General features: G+C 40.8%; 1 protein-coding gene across 1 annotated transcript in view; it reads right to left on the bottom strand.

The window, feature by feature from the left end:
- Nucleotides 1-792: 792 nt before the first annotated feature.
- The window catches only part of LOC122924670 (alcohol dehydrogenase 1-like), a 117,594-nt gene continuing 96,545 nt past the window's right edge, over nucleotides 793-21,841 (bottom strand). Inside the window, exons 8-9 of the mRNA XM_044276005.1 lie at nucleotides 8,379-8,517; nucleotides 793-1,274 (exon numbers count right to left, since the gene is read on the bottom strand). Coding sequence (XP_044131940.1) covers nucleotides 1,250-1,274; nucleotides 8,379-8,517 — 164 coding nt within the window. The 3' untranslated portion in view covers nucleotides 793-1,249. The remainder of the gene's footprint in view (nucleotides 1,275-8,378; nucleotides 8,518-21,841) is intronic.

Below are 21,841 nucleotides of genomic sequence, written 5' to 3'. Positions count from 1 at the left end.
ATCGCATCTACAGCCTGCCAGCGAACGATCACTGCTGGCAGGCTGTAGATCCAGTCTCTTACCTTCCGATCCTGTGAACGCGCGCGCCTGTGTGCGCGCGTTCACAGGAAATCTTGCGTCTCGCGAGATGACGCGTATATGCGTGACTGTGCCTAGGACAGCCGCCTCCGGACCGCGATCCTGCGTTAGGCGGTCCAGAGGCGGTTAAAACGGCTTTGGGGTCTTTGAAAACCTTTCGGTTGTACTATCTGTCCCTTCCTCAGCACTGTCCCTGAGACTGCAGGTAAATAGATTGTTGCTCTAAAAAACACACACACACACACACACACACACACAGTAGTCCTTAAAAGGACTTTTGGGTCTTGGAAAAGCTTTCTCTGAATAAAACTGTGAAATTCGCTCCCTACTCTGTCTTTACCTTCCTACGCTCTGCTCTCTCTGTCTACGTCTGAGCCGAACATGCGTCATCGGGTGCTTTAGAGCAACCGATGATGCGTTCCGGCCAGCTAATCACTGTAATGCCAGCAGCCAACATGTCTACTGGTATTACAGTGATGGCAGTACTTACCTGCACCTTTATTGGTTGCTTAAAACCCGCAAAATTTGCAGGGAGGAGACTCGAGCATTGCGCTCAAGCACATGCAGTACTCGGTTGAGTACCCCCATGTGCCGAGCATAGCGATGCTCGAGACTAACAGATATTCGGCTGAGCATGCTCGCTCATCACTAGCGGTAACCATCAATCTTAGTTGAATTGTCTGACAGTGACTCAATCCAAACGACACCTTGTAGATCGTGAAGAAGTTTATTCCAAACTGTGCAGATCATACACCGATGAACAAATGGATAGGTCAAATCAGGGTGTGAGCAGCTAACAGGATATATGTGGCTGAGATGAAGAGTGAAGCCAGAATGCAAAGGAAAGAGAGGTGGAGACTGTACAAAGAGCACAGTAGGAAGGGAAGAGAGAAGGGACACACAGAATAAAAAGGCAAACCATGCATGTGTAACATGACACAGACTTATTGTTTGAGAAATCTAGACAGCAAAATATAGAATTGCTTAATTAAAAATAATTACTGCATTTTAATGTGTTTCCCTTGATGAGTCAGATGGTCTTCTTGTAATGCCAATACAGTAATTGGCAATGGGAAACTGTATTTCATTGTCACATAAAATGCACAACAGAAAAGTATATTTTTCTTTATGGGAGAACTTCATCATAATTCGACAGGTCTTGTGGTGGTCCTTATAAAGTCAACACTGTCCGGACACTGCAGATTAAAGCACATTAGTTAGTTTTATGAAGAATCAGATCAAGGGTTTGCTGCAATCTCTGATTCAGATTTTGGCACAGATTTCATCTTATGCATTATATGCAAAGAGGTGTCTTCTACTAGGGAAATAGAACTGTATTTCTAGCACCACCTTTTCTGTTCTCTTTTCCTGGGAGATACATCTTTGCGTATTATTTTCCCATTGTGCTCCATTCATTTTGGCAGCACAAAACGCCCGTTCTTGAAGTTCCAGTGGTCGGACCCAGCTCCTTATTGATCTAATAGTTATTCCCTATAGGGAATAATCCTTTAACACCTTAATGACCCAGGAATAGAATGCTCATCCTAAATGGCTTGTACTTTGATCCCCAGATCAAGCATTCTCATCCTGCGGTCCTTCCTCCCCCCCATGTGCGGTGCCGTGATCAGCAGCACGGATCTGGCTGTTACTGACAACCTGATAACGCCGATGCCGGTGGATTAACCCCTCATATGCCGCGGTCAGTGCTGACCGTGGCATATGGGAGGTTTGCGCTCCCTCTCTTTAGCCAGTGCTGCGGTGGCAGGGACCCGATAGTTGCCATGGCCGTCCCAACCCATTCCAAGGCTTTGGGACCCGGCATGTGCAGAGGCCTATGAGGCCCAGCCCATAGGCAAACTATCAGTGTATTATGCTACATGCACACGACAGTATATGTTTTGCGGTCCGCAAAAAAACGGATGACAGCCGTATGCCATCTTTTTTTCAGTTTTTGCGGATCCATTTTAACAATGCCTACGTAAAACAGACATGAATAGGACATGTTCTATTTTTTTTGCGGGGCTACAGAACGGACCTACTAATGCGGACAGCACACGGTGAAATAAATGGGTCCACATCCTATTCGCAAAAAAAACGGAATGGACATGGAAACAAACAACGTTCGTGTGTAATACACTGACAGTCAATGCAGTACAATACAGATGTATTGTGCTGCATTGAAACAGGGATCAGACCCTGCAATGTTGAAGTCCCATAGTGGGACAAAACTAAAAAAATAATAAAAGTGAAAAAAAAGCATTTTTAACCTAAAAAAAATTAAGTTTCAAAGAAAGCCTCTTTCTCATAAAAATAGACAATTGTAAAAAATAGAAAAAAAAAATCACTGCATGTCTAACAACCTGCTTTATAAAAATATCACATGATCCACCCCATCTGGTCAACACTGTAAAAAAAAAATTTCATAAAAACTGTGCTAAAAATAGCAATTTTTTGTCACCTTACATCACAAAAAGTGTAATATCAAGCGATCAAAAAGTCATCTGCATCCCAAAATTGTACCAATCAATCTGTCATCTCATCCCACAAAAAATGAGACCCTACCTAAGACAATCGCCTAAAAAATTAAAAAAATATTTCTCTCAGAATATAGAGAAACTAAAACTTTCAAAAATGCTGTTATTGTGTAAAACTTAAAGGGATTCTGTCATCAGATTTAACCCCTCTAACCTAAATATATGCTCATGTCCAGACTAATACGAAGAATCCTAAGCTGGACTTATTAAACCTCACTGTGGCTCTATTTGCCCCAAAAACAGGTTTGCCCAAGGGGAGGTCCGTTAATACAAGGTGCCCGGCCACACCCCTCGCGGTCTGGTGCCCAGCGCTGCCTACCCTGTCTTCAGCGCCGCCTTCCCTGTCTTTAGCGCCGCCTTCTACAGCTCAGCCCTGCCACTGCAATCCTCCCCTTCCCTCTGCCAGATCCTGCACCTGCGCACTAGGCTCAGCCAATCTGCAGGTCATATCAGGGTTGAGCGAAGTGCGCATCAGGCTGGCGCATGCGCACTTCGCTCAACGAAGCTGCTGCCAGGAGTCCGCATGGGCGCTTCAGGCTGAGCCTAGTGCACAGGCACGGGATCTGTCAGAGGGACAGGGAGGATTGTGGAGGCGGCGCTGAGCTGTAGAAGGCGGCACTGAAGACAGGGAAGGTGGCGCTGGGCACAGGATGGCGAGGGGTGCGGCCGGGCATCCTGCATTAACGGAACTCCCCTTGCGCACCTTAAGTAAGTGATTAAGAGGTTATAAAAACCATTTTTGGGGGCAAATAGAGCCACAGTGAGGTTTAATAAGGCCAGCTTAGGATTCTTCTTATTAGTCTGGACATGAGCTTATGTTTAGGTTAGAGAGGTTAAATCTGATGACCGAATCCCTTTAAATAAACAAAAAAGTAGACATATTAGGAATCGCCGCATCCGTAACAACCTGCTCTATAAAAATACCACATGACCTAACCCCTCAGGTGAGCACCATAAAAAATTAAAATAAAAAGTGTCAAAAAAGACATTTTTTTTGTCACCTTACATCACAAAAAGTGTAATACCAAGCGATCAAAAAGTCATATGCACCCTAAAATACTACCAATCAAACTGTCATCTCATACCGAAAACAATTAGTCCCTATATAAGACAGTAGCCCAAAAAGTAAAAAAAAAATAAACTATGGCTTTCAGAATATGGAGACAATAAAAAAATCATTTTTTTGCAAAAATGCTTTATTATGTAAAATTGAAACAAACAACCAAAAATGTAGTCATATTTGATATTGTCTGTAAAAACCTGCTCTTTAAAAATACTACATGATCTAATCTGTCAGATGAACATTGTAAATAACAAAAAATAAAAACTGTGCCAAAACAGCTATTTTTTGGTTACCTTGCCTCACAAAAAGTGTAATATAGAGCAACCAAAAATCATATTTACCCTAAAATGGTACCAACAAAACTGCCACCTTATCCCGAAGTTTCCAAAATGGGGTCTTTTTTTTGGAGTTTCTACTCTAGCGGTGCATCAGGGGGTCTTCAAATGTGACATATCAACTTAAAGTTATCCCAGTGAAATCTGTAAATCAGTAAACTACAAGATCAGGGTAATAAATATTGAGTTTAGTTTGGCTGTTAACCCTTGCATGGTTACTGAAAAAAATTGATTAAAATGTAAAATCTGCCCAAATACTGTGAAATTATGAAATTCACCCTTAATTCTGAAGGGTTAACAAAGTTTATAAAATCTGTAGGTGTAGTTTCTAAAATGGGGTGATTTATGGGTGGTTTCTATTATGTAAGCCTCACAAAGTGACTTCAGACCTGAACTGGTCCTTAAAAAGTGGGTTTTGGAAATTCTCTGAAAAATTTCAAGATTAGCTTCTAAACTTCTAAGGCCCCTTTCACACGGGCGAGTTTTCCGTGCGGGTGCGATGCGTGCGGTGAACGTATTGCACCCGCACTGAATCCTGACCCATTCATTTCTATGGGGCTGTGCACATGAGCGGTGATTTTCACGCATCACTTGTGCGTTGAGTGAAAATCGCAGCATGCTCTATATTGTCCGATTTTCACGCGACGCAGGCCCCATAGAAGTGAATGGGAAGCGTGAAAATCACATAGCATCCGCTAGCAAATACGGATGCGGTGCGATTTTCACGCACAGTTGCTAGGAGACGATCGGGATGGAGACCCGATCATTATTTTTTTCCCTTATAACATGGTTATAAGGGAAAATAATAGCATTCTGAATACAGAATGCATAGTAAAACAGCGCTAGAGGGGTTACATTTAAAAAAAAAATAATGTAACTCACCTTAGTCCACTTGATCGCGAAGCCCGGCATCTCCTTGTGTTTCCTCTGCTGAACAGGACCTGGGGTGAGCTGCTGCATTAAATACAGGTTAAGGACCTTTGATGACGTCACTCCGGTCATCACATGGTCTTTTACCATGGTGAATCACCATGGTAAAAGATCATGTGACGTACCATGTGATGACCGGAGTGACGTCACCAAAGGTCCTTAACCTCTATTTAATGCAGCAGCTCACCCCAGGTCCTGTTCAGCGCAGAGGAGACACAAGGAGATGCCGGTTTCGCGATCAAGTGGACTAAGGTGAGTTAAATTATTCTTTTTTTTTTTTTTTACCCCTCTAGCGCTGTTTTACTATGCATTCTGTATTCAGAATGCTATTATTTTCCCTTTATAACCATGTTATAAGGTAAAATAATACAATCTTCAGAACATCAATCCCAAGCCCGAACTTCTGTGAAGAAGTTCAGGTTTGGGTACCAAACATGCACGATTTTTCTCATGCGAGTGCAACGCATGACAATGTTTTGCACTCGCATGGAAAAAACGTGCATTTTCCCGCAACGCACCCGGCTCTTATCCGGGCAAAAAACTGACGCCCGTGTGAAAAAGGCCTAAGCCTTCTAACGTCTCAAAAAAAGAAAATGTAATTTACAAAATGATCCAAACATGAAGTAGACATATGGGGTATGTAAAGTAATAACTATTTTAGGAGGTATCACTATCTGTTTTAGAAGCAGATAAATAGAAATTTATTAAATTGCTAATCTTCCAAATTTTGGGTAAATTTGGTATTTTTTTTATAAATAAAAATGAAATATTTCGACTCAAATTTATCACGGTCATGAAGTTTAATATGTGACTAGAAAACAATCTCTGAATGGCTTTGATAAGTAAAAGCGTTTTAAAGTTATCATCACATAAAGTGACACACGTCAGATTTGCAAAAAATGCCCTGGTCCTTAATGTGAAAAATGTCAAGATCCTTAAGGGGTTAGGGTATGACCACACATAAACATTGACATGCGATGCAGATTTTAAAATTAAATTGCAGCATATCAATTTATGTCACAGATTTACACCATTGATTTCACCCTTTGAATTGCAAAGAGTGAAATCTGGAACAAATCAATAGCATTTTCACACCAAAATATAGTATTTGAGGATTTTGTTGCTGCCGATTTTGTTTAGTTATGACATTTCTGCAGTGAAAACTTCAGAGCAGACCTGGTACATGTGGTCATACTTCAATGAGTAAGAAAGTCTCTGATAATAATTGTACAGTGCTTCAGTGGGGTTAAAATTCTCTGTAGCTGCCTCATAGGTGTCGTCCCAAGAATATAGGTGTTAGAAAGTCTAAAAATACCCAAATGAGATATAATAAGAGTGGATATCTGTAAAGAATAAATCAAGGCAACTGGACGTACTGTAGATTTCTTGAAAATGTTTCACTCGTTCTTCCAACGAGCTTTCTCAATTCTGAGTGATTGTACAAAAATTCTGGGAATAAATATGTAACTGAATCCACATCTGGTAATTATACCCAGCATTGGGTCAAAGGTGTTGATTCCATTATCCTAATTGGAGTCAGTAGGTGAAAAAGACTTCCCAGAAAAAGGTGTCAAGACAGTCTACAGTACATCCAGTTGCCTTGATTTATTCTTTACAGATATATACCATGACCTGGATAAATGAGAACTTTCACAGACATAATAAGAATGGAGTGCAAGATTAATACTCCAAGACTCCAAACACATGTAAAATACACAGGAGTATCTGGAGACCAGTAATCCAATTACTTCACCTAAAGTGGACATGTGAATAGATCTCTGTAAGTACGTGACCATTACCTCTACATTTATTGTGGTTGTATAAATATATTAGGTAGCCACTGATTTTATCACAGACCCCTAAGAAAGCTGGTTTGGCTGGCAACATGCTTGGGGCAGAGTACAGTGCAAGCCCCCTATCTCTGGTCTTCTCAGTACAAAAGCATGGTATAGTCATTTCCTTTTGTTAAGTAGTATATACTTGTTGCATACTTTCTTGGATATATATAATTTATTTTGATTATTGTTTGGTATGGGACCTAAATCCTATTAATGGATGTGAATTGTTCTAACCCAGATTTCTGTTGTAAATTCTAAAAAGATCATTCTAGATCCCTTTAAGATGAACATATGGCAAGTCGTAATAGGGTTGAACTGTCACAGCAGAGGTCTTTATTATAATTGTCAAAGACATACTGTAGGACTGCCGAAATAGAAAATTCAAACAGTCAAACAATTCTTAAAGAAAATTATTTTCTACAGATATTGAGTAAAAAAAACAAACATCCTGGTTCATTTATTTAAAAGGAGTCTGTCACAGTGACATCCCTATCCAATTGTTTACATAGACACAAAGCTATACTGTTTTGCCACTGCCCTGCCCTGGCAATCAAAGCAGCAAGGGAGGTGCTGGCCACACAAAGAAGCGGAGCTTAGGTGCATATAGCGCAATTTTAGGAAAACTTATCATCCAAAAAAAACATTGCCAGAATCAGGTGGACCTCAGTTATGTGTCTATGCAAACAGTTGGATAGGGAGGTCGCTGGCGACAGATTCCAAATCTCCAATCCTCCTAACTTGATTGACAGGGCAGACACCTCGCCTGGCCTTGTCAATCCATGGCTCTGAGAAGCAGTGCAAGCTCAGAGGCTCTGCTGCTGCTACCTAGGCAGTACAGATGCTGAATGTGCATGTGCTGCTACGCTTCCAGGTGTAAGGGGGCGGGGAGTATCTCAAGATGTGTTTTATTATTATTTATTTTTATATATAAATCAATTTGGTAATCACTACTCCATAACAGTTTCTCACTCCATATAAGGCATTATAGAGATTTACTGAACAGCATTCATGTGAATTAAGGTCTTGGAGATGAGATTTAGAATTTGTTATTAGCTATTCCAGCCTCCCTGCCTGAACTTGTATCTCTCTCACTGCTCCTCTCCCCTCAGCTCTTTCCAGACTTTTATGGACAACTCTAATTTGAGCCTTCAATGAGTTGATTGTCTTGTTCTCACAAGATAGATTCAGCTGAAAATTTGGAGAGAATGCTAGTTTAGGAAGGGGTGTAGAGGAAACAGCTGATAAGAGGAGAAAGAAGCCCTTTTCTCTGATAAGATATATTACAAAGTTATTACAAAGTTTATTATATCTGCCTGTAGTACTAATTTATGCAAAGTTGTGTGAAAGTTAGTGACCATTTAAATGTTTTCTTTGTGCACATTTTATTCTCATAAATACCTACATGCTGTTAATAAAAGTCTTTAGAGAGTGGAGGAGAAATGAGCTTCTAGAGGGAAAAACTAGCATTTTTTTTTAGATATTTTTAGTTTCTTACAGTAATCCTGAACTATTGATTTATGCAAAGTTTTTGAAAAGTTAGTCCACTTTTAATATTCCTGTGCACCTGCCATACTTAACAAAAGGTGTTGAATTTACAAACCTCTCTCCATCGCACAAAAGTTTGAATCCTTCATTGATCTTCTCAAATGGTAATTTGTGTGTTATAAGCATATCCACATTAAACTTTTTATTCATATAATCACACACAAGTTTGGGTACGTGATCTTTAGACTTCCAACCTGAAAAGAAGACCAGACATATTCTATGAATTATTTCTACTACTTATTTTATTTCCTGATACCATTCTATACCATTCTACCATTGTTTTCAAGAAATTTTTGACCAACTTGAGTTTCCATTTTTTATTACTTTGAGTAGCATCCGAAGTGGAATTCGATTTGAAGTTTATGAAAAAATTGATTTGCCACAAATCCAAATTTCCTTGCACTTCGTGGTAACAAATCCCTTTTTTCTAAAATTACTGCTCCAACTGTTAAAAAGAAAAAGTAAAAAGTCCAGGAATCCTATATGACCTATAATGCCATGCAGACAGCCAATCAGCAGATAGCCATCACCTGTGATGTCACAGACCTATAAAAGCCTCATCCCTTAGGGAGAGTTGTGACAAGTGCATATGTGCTAGGGACAGTGTTTCATAAAGAAAATTCAATAGGGATAGTGCAGGGACAATATAGGAAGATCGTAGGGAGAGTTTTAGGTACTATAGGGAGAGCATAGGGAGGCTGCAGGGACAGTACAGGTTGAGTGTAATCACTGTGTGCATTTTGTTGAACTTCTGCCACATTCCCAGTTAATCTGTTAGTTTATACTAAGAATTGCTGTGCCTCAGAGTTAAAGGGTAGTCTAATATTTCACTGTGCCTCTTGTTGAACTGCTGCCATATTCCCAGTTAATCTGTTAGTTTATACATAGAATTACTGTATAATCTGTTAGATTACTGATGCAGTTATTGTAGACTATGGCCAATAGACAGCTGCCTGGGCCCTCCAAAGGAACAGGCATTGGAAAAAATGTTGCTGTAGCGGCACAAGTGGCAGGAGAAGAAGGTAGGTTGATAGTAGCCACAGCAACAGGCCACAGCTGCAATTGTCATCCAGTGGTCGTGTTTTGACCAACAATCCAGCTGTACTGGAATGGTTCAACATTGTCTCAAGTGACAACAGTTACACACTGCCAGGAATCAGTGGATTCCTCTGACACCATGCTTAGTTGGCATGGCCCAGAAACTGTCTCGGTAGCCTCACCTGTCCTGAACCTGCCTCTTGCTTTTGCTTGCTTTTGGGTTCTGCTACTACTGTGATCTGCCACCATCTTGTGCTGAATGCCACCACCGCTGCCCCACCCACCCCACTCTGTCATGGGGCAACTATTGTCAATGTCATTGCTGCTGCCCCCCTCCCCACTCTGTCATGGGGGGAACTATTGTCCCTGTTACTGCTGTTGGACCCAATCCCCATTCTACCACTATGGTCCCTATTACTGCCACTGATGTTGGCCCCCATCCCCACTCTGTTATAGGTCCACTATTGTCTCTGTCAGTATTGACATCACGATTTTTTTTTCTGTTCTTCTTATCCATCAGAAGAACAGAAAAAAATAATAATAAAATATATATATTTCTAAGCCAAAAGCAAGAGAGGGTCAAAAATACAGAAGAGATCTAAATCTTCCATAACATTTTATCTTCTGTTTATCTCTTAATTTTTGGCTTAGAAATACTGATCAAATACTGATTCAAAATACTGACCAAATACTGACCTTGTGAAAGAGGCCATTAACATCTTAACATCCTGCAGGCACAACTTTATTTCTTTGTTAAAAAAAAATATGATTTCAGACAAATAGCCAAAACAGATGCAAATTGAACATAAGGACTCTTTGACAAGGTCAGTTTTTGGTCAATATATTGCATCAGTATTTGTTCAGAATTTGTAAGCCAAATGCAGGAGTGGGTCCAAAACAAAGATGAGATGCAAATATTTCCATAATATGTTATCTCTGTTTTGGACCCACTCCTGTTTTTGGCTTACTAATACTGATCAAATACTGATGCAAAATACTGACCAAATACTGACTGTGTGAAAGAGGCGATTAAAGTCTTGCATGCAGGACTTTCTTTTTTTTTTTTTTTTAATAAATGGATTTTAGACGTAAGATGATGCAAATTGAATATGACACAGAGTCAGTATTTTGCATCAGTAGATCAGTATTTGTAAGCCAAAAGCAGCAATGGGTCCTACTGATCATATACTGACCGTCTGAATGAGGCTTTATGGATGCTCAAAACACAGGCTTTTATTTTTATTTTTTTCTGTTCTTTTCATGGATCAGAAGAATGGAAAAATAAAGTTATGTGAACACAGCCTTAATGCCACTGCTCCTGCACCCCCTTCTCCACTCTGTCATGGGGCTACTGTTACTGCTACTGCTGCTGCCATCCTCCCCACTCTGTTATGGGGTGACTATTGTCACTGTTACTGGCACTGCTGCTGCCACCCTCCTCACACTGTCATAGGGCCCCAGACAGTAAATCTACAGCTAACAGAAGAGATTAAAAAGCAGGTAACATAGTAACATAGTACATAAGGCCGAAAAAAGACATTTGTCCATCCAATTCAGCCTGTCATCCTGCAAGTTGATCCAGAGGAAGGCAAAAAAAAAAACCTGTGAGGTAGAAGCCAATTTTCCCCACTTTAGGGGAATAAAAAATCCCTTCCCGACTCCAATCAGGCAATCAGAATAACTCCCTGGACCAACGACCCCTCTCTAGTAGCTATAGCCTGTAATATTATTATACTCCAGAAATACATCCAGGCCCCTCTTTAATTCCTTTATTGTACTCACCATCACCACCTCCTCAGGCAGAGAGTTCCATAGTCTCACTGCTCTTACCGTAAAGAATCCTCTTCTATGTTTGTGTACAAGCCTTCTTTCCTCCACACGCAGAGGATGTCCCGTCGTCACAGTCCTGGGGATAAATAGATGATGGGAGAGATCTCTGTACTGACCCCTGATATATTTATACATAGTAATTAGATCTCCCCTCAGTAGTCTTTTTTCTAAAGTGAATAACCCTAATTTTGATAATCTTTCAGGGTACTGTAGTTGCCCCATTCCAGTTATTACTTTAGTTGCCTTCCTCTGGACCCTCTCCAGCTCTGCTATGTCTGCCTTGTTTACAGGAGCCCAGAACTGTACACAGTACTCCATGTGTGGTCTGACTAGCGATTTTTCTAAAGTGGTAGGACTAGGTTCTATGCCCCTTTTGATGCAGCCCATTATCTTATTGCGCTTGGCAGCCGCTGCCTAACACTGGTTTTCTCAGCTTAGTTTGCTGTTTATTAAAATTCCTAGATCCTTTTCGATGTCAGTGTTACCGAGTCTTTTACCATTTAAAATGTAGAAATGTTTAGACTGTCACAAAATGCATTAAAAGAAAAAAAAATTGCCACTACTTTATTGCCTCCATTAGTTTATTTTGTTCCACTAAGACTGGAGAAAATGGTTGCCACGGCAGAACATTAGAATAGCTTTATATGTAGATAGAGTCAAGTGCTCCAATATATTTGCGATTGCGCTAATCGACAGTGATTAGAATATTTTTTCGCACTACGTGCAACTTCACATTTTAGTAGGTCTGACTACAGATTACTGATTGGTGCACTAAGTATTGTTGTGAACTTGACATTGCTTCCTTCTCATTGGCCCACAAGCATGAAGCAGAGAGGAATCATGTGTTCAGATGGAAAAAAATAACGAATATTCCATATAACAAATATATAGCACTATATTCTAAATATTTGCAAATTCTCAAAGTGGCGATAGTCACGATAAAAATTTGCTATTCGAATATTCGTGCTCAACACTATATATTACATATAGTACAGGTGCAATTTTGACCACATATAGCAGTCTAATTTTTAGGTTGATAATGTTACGTATTTAATTCTTTATTTGGAATTAATGGCAGCCAAGCTAAACCCAGGGGGGGTCCAGAGAGGGGTTCACCCAGCTTTCACTCTCACTGCCACTGTCCCAGCCTCTTCCCTTGCAACTGTCCCTGCCTTTGTCCCTTTCTCAGCCTCAAATCTGCACCCCCACCTCCATCATCCTCCTATAAGACCTCCCAGCCTACATCAGCCTCAGATCAGTCTCCCATCAGACCTCCCAGCCTCAGATCATACCCCCATCAGTGCCTCGCTAGCCTCGCATCAGCCCCCATCAGACCCCCCAGCCTCAGATCAGACCCTCCATCAGACCCCCAGGCCTCAGATAAGACCCCCATCAGACTCCCCAGCTTCAGATCAGATCCCTATCAGACCCCCAACTTTTTGATCAGACCCCACAGCCTCAGATCAGATCCCCATCAGACTCCTCAGCCTCAGTTCAGACCCCCAGCCTCAGATCAGAACCTTCATCCTCAGATCAGACCCTCATCGACTCTCCCCAGCCTCAGATGAGACTACAATCAGACCCTCCCCACCCTCCATTAGCCTCAGATCAGCCCCTATCAGACCCCCCAGCATCCAATCAGACATCAGATCAGAAGTTAAAAAAAAAAAAAAAAAACTTACCTCTCCAGCTCTGGATGGTGCTGTCACACGGCAGATTGACTTACCCTCCCTGGTGTTCTTCCTTCCACTCTTTTTGTTGACCTTACAGCGCACAGCATCAGGTCATAGCGCGCGTCTACATGCACTATGTCCTGACACTGTACTTGTCAGGACACAGAGTGGGGCTGGAAGAAGACCAGGGAGGGTAAGTGAATCTGCCAGGGAAGGTAAGGACAGCCAGTGCAATGCTGTCCTCATCTTCCTGTGCCTCCCGCATGCTAATGAACGCTTCCAGCATGGAAGCAATCATTAGCATTTTCATTATGTGTTTTAGCAGGGGGCGGGAGCTACATGAGATGATCCCGCGAAGCTGGAGGTTCCCAGCCCCTGCACTAGAACATAATGTACATGGCGATACACTCTCCCTGTAATCTCCCTGCAGTTTAAGTTCCAAGCCTTCAAACTGAGATTGGGCCACCAAGTATGATAAATATGATTAGGCAGAGTGGCCTGGGTAGGCCTGATTTATCGCGATCTGTGACAAATTGATTCATAATGAATTGAATTGTTAAAGTTCGACAAATTGAATTTTTAAAAACTTTGCTTATCTCTAACCATGACCAGACCTCAAAACATACTGTATTACTCTGTTATTTTGTCCCCTAGCTGTTTTAGAATGTAATGTGAAATATTTTTGTAATATATGTGCAGTTTTTACTATTTTATTCCATCTGGTGTCTCCGTGACACTCTACAATGGGCTTCTTGAAATTAGTTATCGGCAACCTTCCGATGATTTTGTGCAAATTAATTGGGGGTTGCTTTGGTGACAAGCACATGGATTTGTGCTAGTCCCATTTAGATAGATAGAACTGATTTTCAGCTGCAGAATTTTCTATAGCTAAATATGCCATGTATGAAGGTACCCTTTAGCTAAGTTTACATCTCCATTGGAGGCTCCATTAGGGACCTCTTCTGTAATTCCATTGAGAATGGTGGATAAAATAGCACTATTTTGTCCAAGAAGATGCCAGGCTCTCTAGTGGAAACCAAATTGAGCCATTACAATCAATATGGTCTCTTCGAGCAACATTCTTTTCTCTCGATCGACAAATCCAGTGTGATTATAGAGAATAGAAGTCAAATGAATGGGGCGGTACCGCTAATGTCCGTATGGTGATAGATGGCTTTTCACATACCCTTGTCCTTCAAACAGCATTCGTGGTGCAGAACTCAACGTTAGACGTACATGCAATCTTCGTAGAGTAGATAAAGAAAAGAGGGCGGCACTCACTGCTGTAGCAGCAAAAATTCTTTATTCTTACAGGATGGTAGGGATAAAATAGGGCTGGGGAGGACTTCACCTTCACACAGACCGTGCAGTCTCTGTGAAGGTGAAGTCCACCCCAGCCCTATTTTATCCCTACCATCGTGTAAGAATAAAGATGTTTTGCTACTACAGCGGTGAGGTCCGTCCCTCTTTTCTTTATCTACTATATGAAGAAATCCAGTGTGATTCCTCCTATAATGGAGCAGAGCAACAGAAATAAATAGTGCCAATGTGATGACAGCCTTAAAAATAATTTCTTCTAGGCAGGGGTGGAGCAGCTTGGACTCACCATAACAAGCTATTATAAGGATTCAAAATGAAGTTACATTATGCAAAGCATGTACATATTCACATCAAATAGTATTAGAGTCTTTATTCTTATTTCTGCACACATAGGACAGAACAAAGATACAATTTAATTGGCTTGTATGATATACTATCACTGAAAGAAACCATAAACACGGATATAAATACCAGTTCACAGGAAGACACAGTCAGGCCCCAATGGTATATAATGGAAATTACACTGGTGCAAAATACTGATGAACATCCGCTAACACATCTTCCAACTGTGAAGGGCCCATGTGATGTGTGGATAACAGGGTGTCAATGCATGTGTGCTGCACTTAGTAGGTGCTGTATCAGCCCACCTGATCTAGTATCTTTTGTTATCAACAGACTATATACTAGCACAGTGCACAACATCGATGACTAGCAACTTATAGCTGGATGGAAGGTATCCATGGCCACCAATCGAGGGGCAATTTCTGTAAAAGGATTATTCGACCCCCAACCCAAAATTAAATCTTGTCCCCTGTAGATCAGAAGTGTGATGTGGTTACTTGCAGTGCTGCAGCAGTGCAGCCATTTATTGGCCTCAGAGATGATGTGTCCCTGAGTGGCATGTGAACAGAGAGGCTCAGTGTTAACCGAACTGTTAAGAGATGAGAGTTTTTTTTTTTTTCCCTTATAGTGCACATAATCCCATCAGTAATTACGTTGGGATTAAGGGGGTTCAGACAACCCCTTTTAAGTTGTGTAATTGAATCAGTGACTTTTGCCTTTCCACTAGCTTTCACGAATCTCCCCAACTATGTTTAATTTATGTTGAGATGTCACTTAAATTGGTCTGTGACAGTATTAAATGTTATTTTAATATAATTCAATCTGAAAAAAATGAGTTACTTTCGCAATTTTCTTTCTGTTCCAAAAATGCTCCATTTTACTTCATTATAATAGCATCCCTGGTGGTTGATCAATATAAAGTAATGTGCACATCTTCCTGTGACAACTACAAGGAGAGAGCTGTAGGAGAAAGGACATGCCCCCGAGAAAGGACACAACCCTTGAGATGACTAGAGTCTAGAGCAAGTGGAGCAATGATTTGTAAGATCTCTAGATCTATTTGAGGCTACTTTCACACTCCGTTTGAAGGAGCTCACGAGCGGACCCGAACGCCTCCGTCCAGCCCTGATGCAGTCTGAATGGAGCGGATCCGCTCAGACTGCATCAGTCTGGCGGCGTTCAGCCTCCGCTCCGCTCGCCTCCGCACGGCCAGGCGGACAGCTGAACGCTGCTTGCAGCGTTCAGCTGTCCGCCTGGCCGTGCGGAGGCGAGCGGATCCGTTCAGACTTACAATGTAAGTCAATGGGAACGGATTCGCTTGAAGATGACACCATATGGCTCAATCTTCAAGCGGATCCGTCCCCCATTGACTTTACATTGAAAGTCTGAACGGATCCGCTCAGGCATCTTGCGCACTTAGAAATTTTTCTAAGTTATTAATGCAGACGGATTCGTACTGAACGGAGCCTCCGCCTGCATTAATATGATCGGATCCGTTCAGAACGGATCCGATCAAGCGCAAGTGTGAAAGTAGCCTGAGCCAATTAAAGGCTATGGATTCCTTTTGGGGGAATTTTTTTCATCATTGCAAGTTACCCATTTTCGTATATTTTTGCCACAGATGCAAAAGTTACACATCATTTAGCACATCTTCTAGGTATCAAGTATGTAATATGCCTATTTCAGTGCATCAACAGCAGGATATGCATACTATATATTATATATATATATACAGAGTCTGCAGTGGTTTTGTGCATCTAAAAAAATCGCCAGCATGTCAGCTTTACTCATTTGTTCTGTGCTAAAAAAATAAAAAAAAATAACTTTTCTAAACCTCCACTAAGTACCCCTGGGAGTTGTAGTTTTACAACAGCTGGAGAGCCGCAGTTTGCCCATCCGTGGGATATGTGAGTGGAAAAATTAAAAAGTTACAGCTATTGGAAGTGGTAGAGGAAAATAAAAAATGTAAAGATACAAATAGTCCAAGTTTTTAAGGGCCTATTCAAATATATATAATGAACTAGAAGCTTTGCAACAGGTTTCTGGAAAAATTGGACAACCTCTGCAACCAAAATATATATTGCTGCCTGGTTATGCACTAAAGTACACTTATTTGCACACTTATTAACTGCTGAAAATATGCAATTGGACAACCCCTGTGCCAATATGCAATGCATTCGGAAAGTCTTCAGAGAGGCCCTTTTACTTTTTTAATATTTTGTTATGTTGCAGCATTGCGCTAAAAAAAATATATGTTTTCCCCTATCGTAAAAAGGTTCCAAGTAGAGCTTCAACATGCAACAAGAAGAAATGGGAGTGAGACAAAACATTTTTTGAGCATTCAATTTAATGAAAACAATGAATAAACTGAAACAGGCTGTTTTTCAGCTGATCAAAAGTTTAGGACCACACCTCCCAAAAAAAAAGAAATCCAACTTCCAAACATGAACCCAGTAATGAGTAGCCCCGCCATTATTGTTTATCACTTCAAAAATTCGTTTCTGTATGCTTGATGCAAGCGTTTCCATGAGGTGAGTGGGAACATTTCTCCAAGTGGTGAAGATGGCCGCACAAAGGCCATCTACTGTCTGGAACTGTTGTCCATTTTTGTAAACTTCCCTTTCTATCCATCCCCAAAGGTTCTCAATTGGATTTAGATCAGGGGAACACGCAGGATGGGCCAAAAGAGTGGAAGAAGTCCCTTGTCCTGCGGGCATTGTGTACTGTAGCGTTGTCCTGTTGAAAAACCCAGTCGTTACCACACAGACGAGGGCCCTCAGTCATAAGGAATGCTCTCTGCAACATCTGGACATAGCCAGCGGCCGTTTGACGCCCCTGCACTTCCTGAAGCTCCATTGTTCCACTGAAGGAAAAAGCACCCCAGACCATTATGGCGCCCCCTCCACTGTGGCGCGTAGAAAACATCTCAGGTGGGATCTGCTTGTCATGCCAGTAACGTTAGAAACCATCAGGACCATCAAGGTTAAATTTTTTTCTCATCAGAGAATAAAACTTTCTTCCACCTTTGAATGTCTCATGTTTGGTGCTCTCTTGCAAAGTCCAAACGAGCTGTGGCGTTCAAGGAGACGAGGTCTTTGAAGATGTTTTTTGTTTTTGAAGCCCTTCAGTCTCAGATGCTGTCTGATGGTTATGGGGCTGCAGTCAGCACCAGTAAGGGCCTTAATTTGAGTCGAGGATTGTCCAGTGTCTTGACGGACAGCCAATTGGATCCTCCGGCTCAGTGCTGATGACATTTTTTGGGGTCTTCCACTTGGCTTTTTTGTTCCATAGCCCTCAGGATCATTTAAGAAATTCCAAATGACTGTCTTACTGCGTCCCACCTCAGCAGCGATGGCGCACTGTGAGAGACCCTGCTTATGCAGTTCAACAACCCAACCACGTTCAAAAAGGGAGAGTTTTTCTGCCTTTGCCATCACAACGTGTGACTACCTGACAGAAAATGACAATGAATCCACATCTTTGCACAGATTTGCCCTTTTATAGGCATGTGGTCCTAAAATTTGGATCAGCTGAAAAACAGCCTGTTTCAGTTTAATCGTTATTTTCAATTAATTGAATGCTCAAAAAATGCTCACTCTCATTTCTTCTTGTTGCATGTTGAAGCTCTACTTGTAACCTTGTTAAGATCCAACAATGTAGATGCTATGTACACTAATGCCGCTGCCTCTATTTCAGTTAACAGCACAATCTCATCCCCATTCAGCATTAGGAACGGCACTAGGCAGGGTTGTCCCCTGTCCCCCCTTTTATTTGTTTTGACGCTAGAGCCCCTCCTACAAACTATTAGGAAAGACACAGCCATTAAAGGTATCACACTTGGAGATCAGGAACATAAGACAGCAGCATTTGCTGATGATATGCTTGTTATGATTAGCAACCCAGAATCCGCGCTTCCTAGGATTTATCAACATCTGGAAAACTATGGACTTTTCTCCAACTTTAAAGTTAATCACAGCAAATCGCTTATCATCTGCTCAGGCTTATCTGCCTTGACAAAACAAAAGTTGGCCCAGGCATCTCCCTTCAACTGGACAGCCCCTTTCCTGACATACCTCGGGGTCAAGATCAGTACTGACCCATCTCAATAGTTCAACTTAAATTATAATCCCCTGTTAAAGGAAATTAGTAAACTAATTAACGACTTGGATACCCCAATTCTATCATGGTTTGGGAGGAAGAACATCCTGGCCTCACTAATCCTTCCTAAGTTAACCTATTTACAACAGGTTCTCCCCTTACAGGTTCCCTCCCTTTTCTATAAAAAAGTGAGATCTCTTTTTAGCTAATTCATTTGGCTTAATAAGAGGCCTAGACTTTCATATAAGTCTCTGAACAGAGCAAAAAAATGGGGGAGGGGGGGTATGGGGGGTATTATACGTTCATACCTCCAACTAAATATTAAACCTTAAGACTTTTCCCGTCTGCAAGTTTGGCTGGAAAGTCTTCTTGAGTGTACCCAGACCCCAACCAAATTAATCTTCCAACTTTCTGATAAATTAAGAGCTCCGGATGCTCTCTTTACCCCGGCGCTCATTAGACTCTGGGAAAGGGATTTGAAGAGAACGTTTTCCAGACAAGATATAGACCAAATATTGACTTCCCCACAGAGAGCGTCGAGATGCGTCAGAATACAGGAAAACTGCTACAAAGTGGTAGCCAGATGGTATAAAACTCCAGATAAAACGTGCTTATACTCATCGTCTGCTTCAGATACATGCTGGAGATGCTCAAAGTTGCTCAAAGTCTAGAGGCTCCTTTCTACACATTTGGTGGGATTGTCCTCCCCTGAGAGATTGGTGGAAACAGATATTTGAGATCTGCAACCAAGTCCTCTCTCAAATTTATACCCCACAACTAAGAAGATTCCCAATTTAGGCCTTTTTAGACACTTAATTAATGCGAGTAGATTTTTAATTCCACTCCACTGGCTTTTGCCTGACACCCCTTCTATTGAAAAATGGTGTTCCAGAGTGGATCAGATATATAGGCTCGAAGAAATTTCTAATTGGGAATGTAGATCTATTAGTAAATTTAGGGCCACTTGGATTGCATGGGAAGCTAATAGAGGGCTTAAAGATCGATAACTATCAGAGGTTTTCTCTTCTCTTCTTCTGAGGCCTTCTCTAGTTTTTCTAGTTTCTCTAACCGCTATATAGTGATTTTATATTGCAATCAGGTACATGTATGGATATCTTATCATAGACCAGATACGGACTCTCTCTATTGGAATTGTCTGGAAAACACTATTACTTTATGCAATTTGTTGTTTTGTCTCTCAATTGCCTCGTGCTCTTTAACATATCATACTATTGTTGATTTGTTAATTCATTTGTTAGTGCAGGAAGGTTTGTCATCACCCTCCTATGCGCCTACTTTAATATGTATTCCTGCTTTCACAAATAAAGCTTTTGAAAATAAAAAAATAAAAAAGATCCAACAATGTAACCCCAGACAGCCCCCTGAAGCCCCAGTCCTTACCCTTCTCAGGCGACCTGCTGTCCATGGTGCTGAACAGGTCTATGCGAAAGGCATAGATCTGTTCAGACAAAGTGTAAGTAAAATACAGTACAGTACAATATATATTGTACTGTACTGTATTATACAGACATCAGACCCACTGGATCTTCAAGAACCAAGTGGGTCTAAGTAAAAAAAAAAAGTAAAAAAAAAGTAAAAATCAAAAAACACATTTATCACTGATTAAAAATGAAAAAAATTAAATTCCCTACACATGTTTGGTATCACCGCATCAGTAACGACCTGATCTATAAAATGGTCATGTTACTTTCCCCGCACGGTGAACGCCATAAAAATAAAAAAATAAAAACTATGAGAAAATTGAAATTTTGCCCACCTTACTTCCCAAAAAAGGTAATAAAAGTGATCAAAAAAGTCGCATGTACGCCAAAATAGTGCCAATCAAACCGTCATCTCATCCCGCAAAAAATGAGACCCTACCCAAGATAATCGCCCAAAAACTGAAAAAACTATGGCTCTTAGACTATGGAAACACTAAAACATGATTTGTTTTGTTTCAAAAATGAAATCATTGTGTAAAACTTACATAAATAAAAAAAAGTATACATATTGGGTATCGCCGTGTCCGTATCGACCGGCTCTATAAAAATATCACATGAGTTAACCCCTCAGGTGACCACCGTAAAAAAATAAAAATAAAAAAGGTTTAAAAAAAGCCATTTTTTGTCATCTTATGTCACAAAAAGTGCAATAGCAAGCGATCAAAAAGTCATATGCACCCCAAAATAGTGCCAATAAAACAGCAATCTCATCCCACAAAAAATGAGACCCTACTTAAAATAATCGCCCAAAAAACTGAAAAACTATGGCTCATAGGCTATGGAGACACTAAAACTTTTTTTGTTTTAAAAATGAAATCATTGTGTAAAACTTACATAAATAAAAAAAATGTATACATATTAGGTATCACCGCGTTCGTGACAACCTGCTCTATAACATTACCACATGATCTAACCTTTCAGATGAATGTTGTAAATAACAAAAAAAAAAACGGTGCCTAAAAAGCTATTTCTTGTTACCTTGATGCACAAAAAGTGTAATATAGAGCAACCAAAAATCATATGTACCCTAAACTAGTACCAACAAAACTGCCACCCTATCCCATAGTTTCTAAAATGGGGTCACTTTTTTGGAGTTTCTACTCTAGGGGTGCATCAGGGGGGCTTCAAATGGGACATGGTGTCAAAAAAACCAGTCCAGCAAAATCTGCCTTCCAAAAACCGTATTGCATTCCTTTCCTTCTGCGCCCTGCCGTGTGCCCGTACAGCAGTTTACGACCACATATGAGGTGTTTCTGTAAACTACAGAATCAGGGCTATAAATAATGAGTTTTGTTTGGCTGTTAACCCTTGCTTTGTTACTTGAAAAAAAATATTAAAATGGAAAATCTGCCAAAAAAGTGAAATTTTGAAATTGTATCTCTATTTTCCATTAAATCTTGTGCAACACCTAAAGGGTTAACAAAGTTTGTAAAATCAGTTTTGAATACCTTTAGGGGTGTAGTTTCTTAGATTGGGTCACTTTTACGGAGTTTCTACTCTAGGGGTGCATCAGGGGGCATCAAATGGGACATGGTGTACTGTAAATAAAGCAGTCCAGCAAAATCTGCCTTCCAAACAGCGCACCTTTCACTCTACGCCCCGCTGTGTGGTCGTACAGTAGTTTACGGACACATATGGGGTGTTTCTGTAAACGGCAGAGTCAGGGCAATAAAGATACAGTCTTGTTTGGCTGTTAACCCTTGCTTTGTTAGTGG

This window comes from Bufo gargarizans, chromosome 1, assembly GCF_014858855.1.
Source record: "Bufo gargarizans isolate SCDJY-AF-19 chromosome 1, ASM1485885v1, whole genome shotgun sequence".
NCBI lineage: Eukaryota > Metazoa > Chordata > Amphibia > Anura > Bufonidae > Bufo > Bufo gargarizans.
This window is presented reverse-complemented; position numbering and strand designations above follow the sequence as displayed.